General features: G+C 41.7%; 1 protein-coding gene across 5 annotated transcripts in view; it reads right to left on the reverse strand.

The window, feature by feature from the left end:
* Positions 1-11,889, reverse strand: part of LOC139550983 (cyclic AMP-dependent transcription factor ATF-6 alpha-like) — a 50,222-nt gene extending 38,333 nt beyond the window's left edge. The window contains exons 1-7 of one of the 5 annotated variants that reach the window (XM_071362304.1): positions 11,643-11,889; positions 8,481-8,578; positions 8,330-8,396; positions 7,860-7,939; positions 7,675-7,762; positions 7,189-7,392; positions 5,452-5,648 (exon numbers count right to left, since the gene is read on the reverse strand). In XM_071362304.1, coding sequence (XP_071218405.1) covers positions 5,452-5,648; positions 7,189-7,392; positions 7,675-7,762; positions 7,860-7,939; positions 8,330-8,396; positions 8,481-8,578; positions 11,643-11,700 — 792 coding nt within the window. In that variant the 5' untranslated portion in view covers positions 11,701-11,889. Of the gene's footprint in view, positions 1-5,451; positions 5,649-7,188; positions 7,393-7,674; positions 7,763-7,859; positions 7,940-8,329; positions 8,397-8,480; positions 8,579-9,147; positions 9,331-11,642 lie in introns of those variants that run through there. The other 4 variants (XM_071362303.1, XM_071362302.1, XM_071362301.1 and 1 more) reach the window with 4 other exon arrangements.
* Between the last annotated feature and the right edge of the window lie 3,851 nt (positions 11,890-15,740).

A 15,740-nucleotide genomic window follows, 5' to 3' on the forward strand; every position in this document is an offset into this window, starting at 1 on the left:
CCAGTTACACCAGACATAAGCCATATCCGGCAGTAAACCCTTTTGGACGCCATCTTGACTGCTCAGACCGAGCAGGCTATTTGTTTGTCTAACACAGCACATCACACTCAGTCACATACTCACTCAATAAAACCCAACAGGTGCAGCTGCTGCGAAAGGTGGAAAAAGTGACCCGGAATCATCAATTACAAGCTGATAATGACTCCAGCATGTTTCCCCAGAACGGACCTCATACATCCTAACATCACGCACGCTCGCACACACACAGACACACACACACAGCCTTTTTCCATGTCTGAGTGGGCTGGGAGCTGGACGGACATTGTTAGGACGCTGACATAATTAATGGTGGGATTATTTAAGGACGACCATCCAGGGAGAGAGAGAAGGGGACAGGACATTCTCAGTGTTAAATAATGACCCGTAGAGGAATGATCCTGCAATGTTCTAGGAAAAAACTAAATATGATTCAATGAAACAGGATAAAGCGCACAGGTTAGGCCTAACAGTTCCATTTTATTTTTAGAAGGCAGACAGCCATTGTTTACGTAAACTCAGAGCCAGACACTCAGAGTCTAGTAACTGGCATACATTCTGTTGTCCTCCAATGCCCTCTCGTAGTCTTTCTACCACTGAGCCACAGACCACAGGAGAACCCTGCTATAGCATTTCAACTGCTTTGTCTGCTGCAGCCCATTTCTGAGGCCATGCTTCATAGCATTTCTAACAGCACAGATTTCAGGGCTATGCAAATTCAGACCACACTTTTTTATTTGGTCTCCGTTGAGGGGGGAACCCTGCCATCGGTGACGTCTTGGGAAAATCGAAAAGTGCATGTCTGGTTACCCAATAGTGGGGTTGGGGGGTGGGGTACGTGTCCTGCAAGGGGAAAATGATACCCTGCCAACAGTACAAACTCCCCCCCCCCACCACAATGGTAGACAGTCAGCAATCTAGCACTTCAGTGACTGTGGGGTAAACTGGGAGTCGGGAACATAATCTGAATAAGAGGCTGAAAATGAGAATTATGTGAAACAATGAGTTGGTGCTCTCAAGAGATGTAGATTACAGCGTGGTTGTTGATTGGAGGATGGGATGTTTGTTGTTGTTGATGTAAAACTCTGGACAGTGGGGGGGAATGGGGAAATCAGCCGTTTTTGTGTTTTGTGAGATAACATCAAGCTCGGACCAGGAAGTTATTGTTTTACGGTATTGCGTTAAATTGCCCTAGCCATTTTTATGCAGTGCCTTTGTTAACAAACTACTCCCAGACATGAGTGTGCATGCATGCACAAGCACGTGTTAATCTTAGAATTGGCATCTACCTGTGAGGAATGTCTACTTGGTACTAGTAAAAAAAAAAAGAAGATTTTTAACAGTACCCAAAACCATCCAGTGATTTTATTTTATCACAGGAATAGAGCTACTGCGTACAGCAAATACTACAATGTGGGTTTGATTGGATTAAGCCATACGCTACTGTACTGTACACAGACTTACAGTACATGAACAGTATTTCTTCAAAGATAGTGAGCCTTCTCCACCATGAGCCATACAAATGATCTATCTATGTATCTAGCATCCCTACTGTACTAGTCTGTTCATTTTTCTGAATCAAGATTTTTCTTTAAACTGCTTTTGAAAACCATTCATCCTATTCCTTGGCTGTCGATTCCAGTTCCCAGGAGCATCTAGAAGACATTTTGGCAGGAAGTTGGCCTCCTAAATTACACTATGATTATCTAACAGCGTCTCTACATAGCCTCCCCCTGCTTTGTAGAAGCACGGCCATAAATTGATATGAAATGTAATTCGTCAAAAACAGTGCAGCCAAGCCAGTGATGCTACTACAGTGCATTAAAACAACAAGGAACATGGATTATGTCAGTGAGAGGCTAAATTGGCAGTGGTAAAACTACAGGGTCCTACATAGATTACTGTATTGAGTCGCTCCATGTAATTTCAGCAAGCCATGACACCCACCATCTCTGATTGCTCCGAAATCGTCTCTGTTGTTAGAAACAGATAAGATTGGCATTCCTGAAACGTTATTTTGTTAAAATGTCATTTGATCTCGGAGAAATTAAGTTAATTGATTGCACCCAAAGAAATGGGCCATTTTAATATATAGGATTCAGATATTCAAGAAATATAGTACCCAACATCCGATTTGGACCAAACGTCTTCCTAACAATGAGTAAGACATGAGGAATCCCCCCCTCCCCAAAATTCAAAAGCTACCCACGGAACTCCCACAACCCCATGCCAATCCAACCCCAACAACCAGTATACAGTATCCAGTTCTCTATGTTTGATAATATGAAGCTGAAGCTTGGAGTATTGCTTCTTTATACTATGTAATGTATTCCCTGTGAATCTTTTTATTTTTTTCCCCCTATTCAAAGAAATTTGTAATTGAAGTTGCTCGCATTATTTACCATAAAGTTCCAGGTTTTACCCACTGGATGCCGCAGTTCCAAAAAACATGACCAGATTCACAGGGAATACATTACATAGTATGGAGAAGCAATACTCCAAACCACAGCTTCATACTACTTGTCAAACATAGAGAACTAATACTGAATACTGGTTGTTGGGGTGGGATTGGCATGTGGTGTGGGGGTCCATGGGTGGCTTTTGATTTCCCATGTCTTACTCATTGGTAGGAAGAAGTTTGGTCCAAATCGTATTTGGGTACTACATTCATTGACTATTATCTGAATCCTATACATTTTAATTGCCAATTTGGGTGAAATCAATTTGCCTAATTTCTGAGATCAAATTATATTTCAACAAAATAACTACAGAAACAATTTCAAAACAATCTGAGATGGTGGGTGTCTAAATCCTCTTTCTTGTGCTTAACTTTTTGGAGAGTAGCTTCCAGCATTGTGTTCTGATTTATTCCATGATTTATTCACTCAAATGAAGTGCACACAGTCGTGACACGTCTAGACTAAAGTCAAGTCTTACTCCAGTCAACATATGTGCTCACTCAACAAGCCCGGGTCTGCCCAGTGTCCATCCAGACATCAGGAGGGAGGTGGGAGTCATCAAGAGATATGGGTGTCTACTGCCTGGGGTCTTGGTGGTCCCAGACAGGTGGAGGAGGGATGAGGCTGGTAGTTAGGAGGGCAAGGCCGCTTTAAAACCCACAGGGCCTGAGAGTGGTCAGACAGAAATGGAGCACCTGAATTTTTACTGTGGTAACACTTACCTGGAGGAGTTTGTCTCACGGATGGAACATGTTGTCTCACGGATGGAACATGTTGTCTCACGGATGGAACATGTTGTCTCGCGGATGGAACATGTTGTCTCGCGGATGTAACATGTTGTCTCACGGATGGAACATGTTGTCTCGCGGATGGAACATGTTGTCTCGCGGATGTAACATGTTGTCTCACGGATGGAACATGTTGTCTCGCGGATGGAACATGTTGTCTCGCGGATGGAACATGTTGTCTCACGGATGTAACATGTTGTCTCGCGGATGGAACATGTTGTCTCGCGGATGGAACATGTTGTCTCGCGGATGGAACATGTTGTCTCTCGGATGGAACATGATGTCTCTCGGATGGAACATGATGTCTCTCGGATGGAACATGTTGTCTCTCGGATGGAACATGTTGTCTCACGGATGTAACATGTTGTCTCACGGATGGAACATGTTGTCTCACGGATGGAACATGTTGTCTCACGGATGGAACATGTTGTCTCACGGATGGAACATGTTGTCTCACGGATGGAACATGTTGTCTCACGGATGTAAGATGTTGTCTCATGGATAGAACATGTTGTCTCACGGATGTAAAATGTTGTCTCACGGATGTAACATATTGTCTCACGGATGTAACATGAGTAGAGTGATGGGGTCTGTCCTTATGTGGTTGGTAAGTTAAATATTTATAACATCAACATTTTGCAGCCTAAAATAGGTCAATAACATGATGTGGTGAGGAGAGATTAGAAACATCTCAAACAATGTTTTCTTGTAACGTAGAACATATATCTAAAACGTATACCTGTCTCATAACAACTGGGATATTTCAGCTTGTTCTTAAAAAGTTCCCTCAAGTGAAGATATATTTAGATTTGGCGTGTTGGCACAGTGTTGCGTCATCACTGAGTAAATGTTAGTAGTACTGGGGATGGAGTGCTGGTGCCTGGTCGTTCATGTGACATAGGAAAGCCCCTCACATTAGGCTACTCACCCATTCCAACAAGGTGACATAAGGACAGCTGGGGTGACTGGTTTATTTATCCTTGTCCTGAAGAAATAATAACGTATAACGGTTAACCACAGTTTAGGACCATGTATAGCACTGTGGTAGTGAAAATTATATTATTTGACTTTTCTAAAATTGAAGAAAGTGGATAAGCTAAATATAGAAGAATTTTAAAATATCTTATTGTTTAGGAGGCAGGAGTTTCTCCAATACAATTTCTAATTATTATGTCTGTTATGCTACAAAATGGGGGTTTTACAGTGGTAAAGCTTGGCAAAAATATTTCACCCATTAGTAGCCCTAGTAATTGCTATCGAGTTGTTGGCTCAGTCAGATTATTTACAACTTGTCGAACATGACTGGAAATTATGAAAATTAAATATTTATATAGTAGCTCAACAGAGACGTAAAACTGTAAAAAAAAAATATATATATATTATTATTATTTCCTACTTCCTCAATCATGACCCTAGCTAAACTCTTAGACAACTTCAGAGAATGAGAGGCTGTGATAGGTTGAGCTACATTTTGAATATATCAGGGCTAAGGGATGATATTAGGTACAAGGCGAAGCCAGAAGCAACTGTCATGTTTTACCGGTGATGTCAACGATTGTTTTATCTCCTCTTTGGTTTGAAACAGGGAGATAAATCACCCATCTTCCTGTGGGCCTCCTTGTCCTTACTCTCTGGGCACAGCCACAGATAGCTAGTCCTTTCAAAAGACCCATTCAGACACTGTGCCCTGCTCAGGTTCCCAGGGGGTTAAAGGTCAAACACAATTGATTACCAGCTTTACATGAGCCCCCATAATGGGAGGAGGAGGAAGACTATGTCCTGTTCTCCCTGACCTGACGGTTGGTCCGTCAATGTAAGCAAACCCCCCCTCCACACACACAAACACACAAAAGCCATCCTTGTCTTCTAGCAAGGCGACAAGCCATGACACAGCAAAATGCTAGCTTTTCAAAGAAAATCCCTGGCACTACTTTCTGGCCATCACATAGTCACGTAAGCTTTGGAGATGGCTAACAGTTCTAACACATAGTGAGACTAAAAGGTCTGGAATCAAACAGTTTCCTTTGGAAAATTGCAAGAGGATGTCCATCCAGCCCTTGGCTTCCATTTTGGATACTTAATTTCACTGCAATTAATTAGACTGAAGTAATTCAATTTAATAGAAAGGAGACACACGGAGGTCAGATCCATTTCAATGTCAAACGTACCTCAGTGTCCACTGCTGTGCTGTGATAGGTCACCGTCATGGGATGGGCATGGCCAGAGAGGGCAGTGGTCCCCATGGTAACATGGGAGACGGTTGGCATGGTGACCACCTGGTTGGTGACAGCGAGGAGGGCAGGGGCTGGGGAAGTGATCTGGGGTCCAATCAACTGTTTTGGCTTGAGATGCATTGTGTGAACTGCTGATGACAAAGACCAGATGCAGAGTTAAGAAAGAGTTCAACCCTTCTGTCTGTTTTAGCCTTGTCCCAGACCTGGATTAACTTCAGGCTATGGCATGACAGAGTAAGACGAGTTAAAGCGCATGCAGATCTGAGACCATCCCATGTCCCACTGGGGCCTTTTCCACTTAAGAGTACATCACTGTAATAATTGATGGATTACTGTCATAGTAAACAGCATTTTTCAGCTGGGGAACATGTACAATCGCTCTATACAAAGCTCATCTCATACGATCAGGCCTGGATTCAGATAGTATTCTTTTTTTTCTTCTTCCTAACCAGACTGTAGTTTTTTTCTCACCCTCACCCACGATCACTAAGGATGTCTGGTCACCTGTATGGGTTATTGACCCCCCCCCCCAAAAAAACCTCATCAACACCCCGGATCCATCCCACTCCATGTCCAGAGTCAGACTCTCGTTTAGTGCTGAGAGCCTGTCCCTCCCTCAGACCCCTTCAGTCCTCCGAGGACCCATTATCAAGCGCCGCCACAGTCGCCTTCAACGCCCTGGCTCTAGTGAAGTCTAATGGAGTGTAGTAGGGAACTGCAGAGGAGAACGCTCCCATGCTAGTTACTCTGTAATAACACAAGTAGCCCTAAGTTCCTACTGAGGTTAAGGTCTTTTAGTCGGGCTACTAATGGGCCATGACATTACTGTCTCAGAAGAACATGGATGACTACTGTGAATAGGGACCATTAGAGGAGGTGAGTAGTTGTACTGATGACATCAAGGCCTATATGATGGATGTATCCATTTGAGCATTGGCATATAAATGAGGGTTATGGCAGTTACAGTTGATATGAGTGTGCTTTGTGCTGACGTTCATGAAATATATGTTCTTAAACATTAATATTTCCACACAGTGGTTTTCAAACTCTGTCCTTGAGGTTCCTGCAGGGTATACACCGGTCATAAACCGTACACTGTGTTTCTGTAATTGAGGAGGAGGCAGTAGCCTTCTTTGAACAAGAGACAACAGACTGAGGACACCTTGTGGTCAAGAGCCACATGTGCAGTCATAGAAGATACAAATGCATAGAACTGTTCCACTTTCATTTTGAATGATGAGTCGGGTTTTACTTTTCTTTCAAATGCCACAATCAGGTATATAGACAACATGCACGTATCCACTTCAGATAGGGAAATGGGTCACTAGATTTTTTTATTTGAGTAATTTAGCAGAAGCTCTTATACAGATCGACTTACTGTAGTGAGTGCATACATCTTCATACTTTTATCATACTGGTCCCCCGTGGGAATTGAACCCACAACCCTGGCATTGCAAACGCCATGCTCTACCAACTGAGCTACACGGGAACAAATCAAAGGACTATTGGACTTGAGCAAGCCAAATAACCTGAATTACTTCAGTGAATAAGACACACCAATATAGATGGACATTAATGACAACAAACTGTGCACATTATTCAAATCACTGGTAAAGACATTTGATTGTATGAAGACAACACAAGCCTACAACAGAATGAACATTCTCTCACCAGTAGAGGGGGCAGTAGCATGGACGGTCACAGGTGGTGGTACCTTGACCACTGAGAACACAGTCTGTAGGCCAACGGGCTGGATGACAATGGTCCTGGTTTTGAGAAATGGGGCCACAGGCTGTGTTAGAGGGACAGAGGGGGGCGGTTTGGGCTGGATTGTCACCCTCTGGGGTGGGTGGGCAGGTCGCTTGGTAGGCTTGGCTGGCAGGAAGAAAACAATAGAATAAGAGATAAATAAAAACAGTGTGATAAATACATTTACATTTTACATTTACGTCATTTTGCAGACTCTCTTATTCAGAGCGATTTACAGTAGCGAGTGGGATAAGCTATAATATACATATAAACAGACAGGTTAAATTATTTTCTGAAGATAAAAAAAGTGTCCAACATTTTGACATACACGACACCATATATCCACCATATTGTTACATATCAATGATTTATCATGAGTGTTTTAGCTGACCTGAAGAGACGTCTTACCTCTGGGAGATTGGCTGACCCGCTTGTGCATTTTCTTTCCAGGAGTGAGCATTGTCGGCAAAGGCTGCATAGACACGGCATCCTCCTGCTGGTAGGGATGTGCATGCACAAGAGAGAAGTGAGTGAGACTAGTGAGTGGTTAGCCTTCTACTTAACACATCGTGTTATGTGAAGTGTAGACTTACTTTCAGAGACAGTGGTGACAGTGAGGAGGTATCACTGAGTGCTGATCCAGGTGATAGGGAGGACCCAGGAACTCCAACACCTGCCAACAAAACAATAGGAACTCAATCCAACTATCTGTCAGCAGAGGCATCACATTACAGTGTCTCTTCCTCTTTAACGTCCCGTGTGAATGAATAGCCATTCTACCCAACACAATACGGGGGGCCTCACAGGTGCAACTTTCCCACGCCAAAGACATCCACCTAATGTCTACTGACATGGGGGTGACCAGGATACGTAGAGGGCCTGTGTGTGTGTGTGTGTACTGTATGTGATTTCTAATCTATTACCAGGAAGTCACAGGGTTCTGGGAGGGTTTCTGACAGTCGTCTTCACTTACTTTGCCTTGGCATGGGGCCAACAATTCGATCTTGAGTCATGGCTGTTATAGGTTGACGGAAAGTGACGCAACGCTGGTGATTTTTTTTACCTGTGCAGCAAGCGTCAGTATCCCCACTGGTGAAGGATCTCCAGTGTAACAGATTCATGTCATTCACCTGAGAAAGGTGCAGTCTTGTTAACTGTCACACAGTAAGATAATAACACATAGCATTACATAGAGGGGGAATGTGTTGCACTACCTCTTTCAGTGCCGTTTCCTCGTGTGGTGTGAACTCGAATTCTTGAAGGAGTTCCTCTGCATCACTTAGGTTCTCAAGTTCTTCAAACAAGTTGATGTCTGTAACAACGTTGCAGGAGGAAGAGATCCGTGTAAATATTACAACGTCGCTAATTATATATGTTTCAAGGTTGCAAAAGATTATTCAAAGTTTCCAAAGTAGCTTCATTACATTCAAAGATGCAGCAAGATGGGGGGGGGGGGGGAGTTGCTTATGGCCATCTCAGTCAAAACGTTGGGTTTGTACTGCTGAGTATGAGCATCAAAACGTATGTTATATATTGACCACAGCAGTGATTGAATTGGGCATGAGCTCACCGAAGCCGAATACCGGCCCTTCAAATGTTCTACTGTTTGAGCCCGTTCCTCTTATAGAATATTGTCTCAAAAGTATTGTGGAGCTCCTGCACCTGAATGTAAACAGTACCGGCACCTATCTCATTCCAAGTCAAGCAGTGGAATACGTACACGGTTTAATGATACTGTTAGGTGGTATCTCATTTCCTGACAGTCAATGAAGTTGCACGCAATGATGTATAGGGTTTATACACATCATTGGTCGCATGTAGCTAGCGTTTACAACACAGCTATATATGTAATAACAAAGATTAAATAAGCATCGCACCTACCCCATTCACCATCATGGTCAATGCAAATATCTGCTAAATCGCTGCCAAAAGGGCCATACTGTAAATTACTGTCTAAATCCAACTGTAACTCTGCCATTTCGCTAATGTTACGAATTCTCAAAATCGTCACAACAAAGAATACGTGGTCACATTTCCTTGTTTGGCGTCGACTTTCCACCATAGAGATAAATAGAGCACTCATGTTTGTATCTCTGCCAGTTTAGCGTATGTGACAACATGGGCTATCTCAATTTTAAAGTAGTTAATTTTCTTCTATATTGGCTAATTGCTCCCAACCCATAGAAATCCCCACCCAGTTGGCTACTTTAAAATGGTGAAAGCACTCAACAGCAATCTCCAGTTTTAAAATAGTTATAGCCATGATGAGTCCTCTATCTATCTCAATGTTCTACACTGTAACCGCTGTGTAAACCGCTGTGTAAACCAACACGTCCTGCTATTAGTACGGACCACGAAGAGGGACATTTGGCTACAAACCAAGTGTTCTCAGAGGCTGCTCTTGACAAAACTCAACAACTATTTGAACGAGCAGCACACCTGACATCCACAATTTTAACACAGAAAAAAGTATCTTCCTCATATGGATTATAAAATAAAATAAAAATGGACATAAGTATTTGGAAGTAGAAGGGTATCCTTCCGGTAGATAAATGTTTAGACAGAAATTCTGAAATAAGACATCTATTTCAGATACACCATGGAGCTCAACAGGCATATTTACAATTATTGTAATCTGCTTTGTTCAAACTTTTTAGAACTTACTCAATAGATATGTCCGTAGGAGAAAAACTATAGGTGTCCTGCAACGTAGACAGACACCTATGAAACATTTAATGGTACACAGGGCAAAATGGGGACAGCTATTCTGAGATAAAGAAATGTAGTACTTTATTATTATTGATATAAATCATCTTTGTAATTTGTAAATGTCCTTGATTTGAGTGTGGCTATCGGACCCGGCTCCACGAGTGGGCAAAAGGGGCTTAACCCCATCAGTTGAAACTTGTGCCCTCTCAATTTTTGTTTTATGTCCCTATATAAAAATAGCAAAAAAATGTAAATGATTGAGTGACAGGTTAACGCAAAATCAGTATCTACACCGCGCTGTGTCAGCACAATGGACAGAGCGCGTAGGGGGGCTATGGAAAGCCCATGGGGTGGTTAGGTATGACTGCTTTGGTTTTCCATAAAAAGCGGGGGGAAACGCTTCTCATTTGTGGTAGGCTAAGTAAATCATGTGATACACCTCCGCCTTTAATATTTGATTTTGATTTATAAGAGCGGGGTCAAGTTTACCGTTGAAGCTGCTTCACTCAACTCTGCCTCATGCCCCACCACTACAGAGTTCAGTTAGCTTCTTAGCCAAGCATTAGTGTTATTAGCCTTAGCCTATTTAGCTAGCTCAAACCAGCTAATCTGCCACAATGGCTATCAGAAATTGATGATGCTGTCGAGCTCCAGCTAGCTCCGTGTGAGGGGCTATTATCCTGGTGATGATTGTTGAAGGGTAGGTAGCACCCTTCAACAAGCATGGCCAGGATAATGACTCCACAGCCTCCTCCAACTCCGACTGTTCCTGACGATCTTGGAACAGAGGAGCCAGCCCAGGTTTGCCTAGACTCATACCCTACCCGCAGGTTTTCTGTCCAAATGTTTTTTCATTTAATAGCAACTGCCTTGCAAGCATCACATATGAAGAGGATGCAGTCATCCAGGTGGCTGAGTAGGTCTGTGGAGGACTCGTCCAGGGCATGGACATGCTTCATCCTTCACCCATCAGGTGAAGTGGGCTGCTCTGAGTCCACTGTGAGTATGTAGGTAATGCCAGCATTAGTCAGATCCTGGGCATCTTCTAGGTCGGATGCCGCCCCGATGTAGACTCCTGCCTTTACCCGAACATTAGCTTGTCATCAAGGATTTCTCTGGGGTAGAAGACCTGTGGCACTGAAAAGACTGCGAGATACATGACTGATATAGAGAATATGGAAGTCATTAGCTAGCTAACTGGCAATCTTTTACAAAAATTCTGTACTAGATAGCAATGTTCCTAATAATCGGACTATACAGTACCAGTCAAAAGTTTGGACACACTTACTCATTCAAGGGTTTTCTTTATTTTTACAATTTTCTACATTGTAGAATAATAGTGAAGACATCAAAACTATGAAATTACACATATTGACTCATGTACCGTAATTTCTGGACTATTAAGCGCACCTGAATATAAGCCGCACCCACTGAATAAAATAAAAGAAGTATTTTGTACATAAATAAGCCGCACATGTCTATAAGCTGCAGGTGCCTACCGGTACATTGAAACAAATGAACTTTACACAGCCTTTAAACGAAACACGGCTTGTAACAAAATTAAATAGGCTTTTAAACGAAACACGGCTTGTAACAAAAATAAATAGGCTTTAACGAAACACGGCTTGTAACAAAAATGTAACAAATAGCAGTAAACAGTAGCCTACCAAGAAAGTCATTGGTCACTATCTTCCTCCTCCTGTGCACTGAAACCACTGAAGTCATCTCCTTCGGTGTCGGAGTTGAATAGCCTCAGAATTGCTTCATCCGATGTTGGATCGTTTTCATTGTCGCTCTCTTCACTTTCATCCGGAGGCAAATTCCCCGCTGAGCTCATGCTGCCCTCTTCAACACGCAGCAGTCCAGCCTTTCGAAACCCGTTGATGATAGTGGATTTTTTGACAATGCTCCACGCTGTCAGGACCCACTGGCATGATGGGAAGTTTGAGCGCGCTCGATTTACGTCACATTATGTGACGGTGCTCAGTTTTTTGGCGGCATGAATCTTGTGAAAGCGGGAAAAATCCATAAATGTATAAGCCGCGAGGTTCAAAGCGTGGGAAAAAGTAGCGGCTTATAGTCCGGAAATTACGGTATTAACCAAAAATGTGATAACAAATCAAAATATATTTTATATTTGAGATTCTTCAAAGTAGCCACCGTTTGCCTTGATAACAGATTTGCACACTCTTGGCATTCTCTCAACCAGCTTCACCTGGAATGCTTTTCTAACAGTCTTGAAGGAGTTCCCACATATGCTGAGCACTTGTTGACTGCTATTCCTTCACTCTGAGGTCCAACTCATCCTAAACCATCTCAATTGGGTTGAGGTCGGGTGATGGGTTGAGGTCGGACAAATGATAGTCCCACTAAGCGCAAACCAGATGAGATGGCGTATTGCTACAAAATGCTATGGTAGCCATGCTGGTTGAGTGTGCCTTGAATTCTAAATAAATCACTGACAGTTTCACCAAGAAAGGACCATCACACCTCCTCCTCCATGCTTCACGGTGGGAACCACACATGCAGAGATCATCTGTTCACCTACTCTACGTCTCACAAAGACACAGTGGTTGGAACCAAAAATCTCAAATTTGAATTCATAAGACCAAAGGACAGATTTCCACTGGTCTAATATCCATTGCTCGTGTTTCTTGGCCCAAGCAAGTCTTTTCTTCTAATTGGTGTCTTTTTGTAGTGGTTTCTTTGCAGCAATTCGACCATGAATGCCTGATTCACGCAGTCTCCTCTGAACAGTTGATGTTGAGATGTGTCTGTTTCTTGAACTCTTTGAAGCATTTATTTTATCTACAATTTCTAAGGCTGGTAACTCTAAGGAACTTATCCTCAGCAGCAGAGGTAACTGAGAGCCAGTTTCATAATAGGTCTTGGTGGTTTTTGAAACTGCACTTGAATAAACTTTCAAAGTTCTTGACATTGTCCGTATTGACTGACCATAATATGGACTTGGTCTTTTACCAAATAGGGCTATCTTCTGTATACCACCCCTACCTTGTCACAACACAACTGATTGGCTCAAACGCATTAAGAAGGAAAGAAATTCCATAAATTAACTTTTAACAAGGCACACCTGCTAATTAAAATGCATTCCAGGTGACTACCTCATAAAGCTGGTTGAGAGAATGCCAAGAGTGTGCAAAGCTGTCATCAAGGCTACTACTTTGAAGAATCTCAAATATAAAATATATTTTCATTTGTTAAACACTTTTTTGGTTACTACATGATTCCATATGTGTTATTTCATAGTTTTGATATCTTCACTATTATTCTACAATGTAGAAAATAGGAAAAAATAAAGAAAAACCCTTGAATGAGTAGGTGTCCCAACTTTTGACTGGTACTGTAAATTTTATCCAGAAATTGATAAGGTACGATCTGTCAATTAATAATCTTCACTCAATAAATTGACATTTTTGACAGACAAACACAACTTGCTAGGCTAACTAGCTAACGTTACATTTCCAGTTGAAGTCTGAAGTTTACATACACCTTAGCCAAATATATTTAAACTTAGTTTTTCACAATTCCTGACATTTATTCCCAGTAAAGATTCCCTGTCTTAGGTCAGTTATGATCACCACTTTATTTTAAGAATGTAAAATGTCAGAATAATAGTAGAGAGAATGATTTATTTCAGCTTTTATTTCTTTCATCACATTCCCAGTGGGTCAGAAGTTTACATACACTCAATTAGTATTTGGTAGCATTGCCTTTAAATTGTTTAACTTGGGTCAAATGCTTTGAGTAGCCTTCTACAAGCTTCCCACAATAAGTTGGGTAAATTTTGGCCCATTCCTCCTGACAGAGCTGGTGTAAAGGAGTCAGGTTTGTAGGCCTCCTTGCTCGCACACACTTTTTCAGTTCTGCCAACACATTTTCTATAGGATTGAGGTCAGGGCTGTGTGATGGCCACTCCAATATCTTGACTTTGTTGTCCTTAAGCCATTTTGCCACAACTTTAGAAGTATGCTTGGGGTCATTGCCCATTTGGAAGACCCATTTGCGACCAAGCTTTAAATTCCTGACTGATGTCTTGAGATGTTGCTTCAATATATCCACATAATTTTCCCTCCTCATGATGCCATCTATTTTGTGAAGTGCACCAGTCCAGCCTGCAGCAAAGCACCCACACAACATGATGCTGCCACCCCTGTGTTTCACGGTTGGGATGGTGTTCTTCGGCTTGCAAGCCTCCCCCTTTTCCTCCAAACATAACGATGGTCATTATGGCCAAACAGTTCTATTTGTGTTTCATCAGACCAGAGGACATTTCTCCAAAAAGTACGATCTTTGTTCCCATGTGCAGTTGTAAACCGTTGTCTGGCTTTTTTATGGCGGTTTTGAAGCAGTGGCTTCTTCCTTGCTGAGCGTCCTTTCAGGTTATGTCGATATAGGACTCGTTTTACTGTGGATATAGATACTTTTGTACCTGTTTCCTCCAGCATCTTCACAAGGTCCCTCTGCTGTTGTTCTTGGATTTATTTGCACTTTTCGCACCAAAGTACATTCATCTCTAGGAGACAGAACGCGTCTCCTTCCTGAGCGGTATGATGGCTGCGTGGTCCCATGGTGTTTACACTTGCGTATTATTGTTTGTACAAATTAACGTGGTACCTTCAGGCGTTTGGAAATTGCTGCCAAGGATGAGCCAGAATTTCTTTTCTGAGGTCTTGGCTGATTTCTTTTGATTTTCCCATGATGTCAAGCAAAAAGGCACTGAGTTTGAAGGTAGGCCTTGAAATACATCTACAGGTACACCTCCAATTGACTCAAATGATGTCAATTAGCCTATCAGAAGCTTCTAAAGCCATGACATCATTTTCTGGAATTTTCCAATCTGTTTTGAGGCACAGTCAACTTAGTGTATGTAAACTTCTGACCCACTGGAATTGTGATACAGTGAATTATAAGTTAAATAATCTGTCTGTAAACAATTGTTGGAAAAATGACTTGTGTCATGTACAAAGTAGATGTCCTAACCGACTCGCCAAAACTATAGTTTGTTAACAAGAAATTTGCGGAGTGGTTGAAAAACTAGTTTTAATGACTCCAACCTAAGTGTATGTAAACTTCCGACTTCAACTGTACATACACTACCGTTCAAAGTTTGAGGTCACTTAGAAATGTCCTTGTTTTTGAAAGAAAAGCTATTTTTTTGTGCATTAAAATAACATCATTAGCTACACAACGTGCCTTTGGAACACATGAGTGATGGTTGCTGATAATGGGCCTCTGCACGCCTATGTAGATATTCCATTAAAAATCAGCCATTTCCAGCAACAATAGTCATTTACAACATTAACAATGTCTATACTGTAATTATGATCAATTTAATGTTATTTTAATGGTCAAAAAATTTGCTTTTCTTCCAAAAACATTTCTAAGTGACCCCAAACTTTTGAACGGTTGTGTACGTCATTGGTTGTGAATTGCTCTAATTCAATTCTTGAATTTGAATTGAATTTGCCACACCCACAACCCACAGGAAGCAGGAAGTAGAATTAAAGGAAGTAGAATTAAATTAAATTCCAATGGCTTATTTATTCTACACTATACAAATTACATTCTAAATAATCATAGTGGTCTGGAAATATTGTTGTCTATTAATTAATCTTTTTTTAAATATCAGAAAAAATATACATTTTCCATAATGCATTAGATCAAACACTGCCATATGAAAGGGAACAAACTAGCATCTTGTCACAATGAAAAATACTGTTCAACATCTTAGAGTGAATCGAAAT

Source organism: Salvelinus alpinus, chromosome 23, assembly GCF_045679555.1.
Source record: "Salvelinus alpinus chromosome 23, SLU_Salpinus.1, whole genome shotgun sequence".
Lineage (NCBI taxonomy): Eukaryota > Metazoa > Chordata > Actinopteri > Salmoniformes > Salmonidae > Salvelinus > Salvelinus alpinus.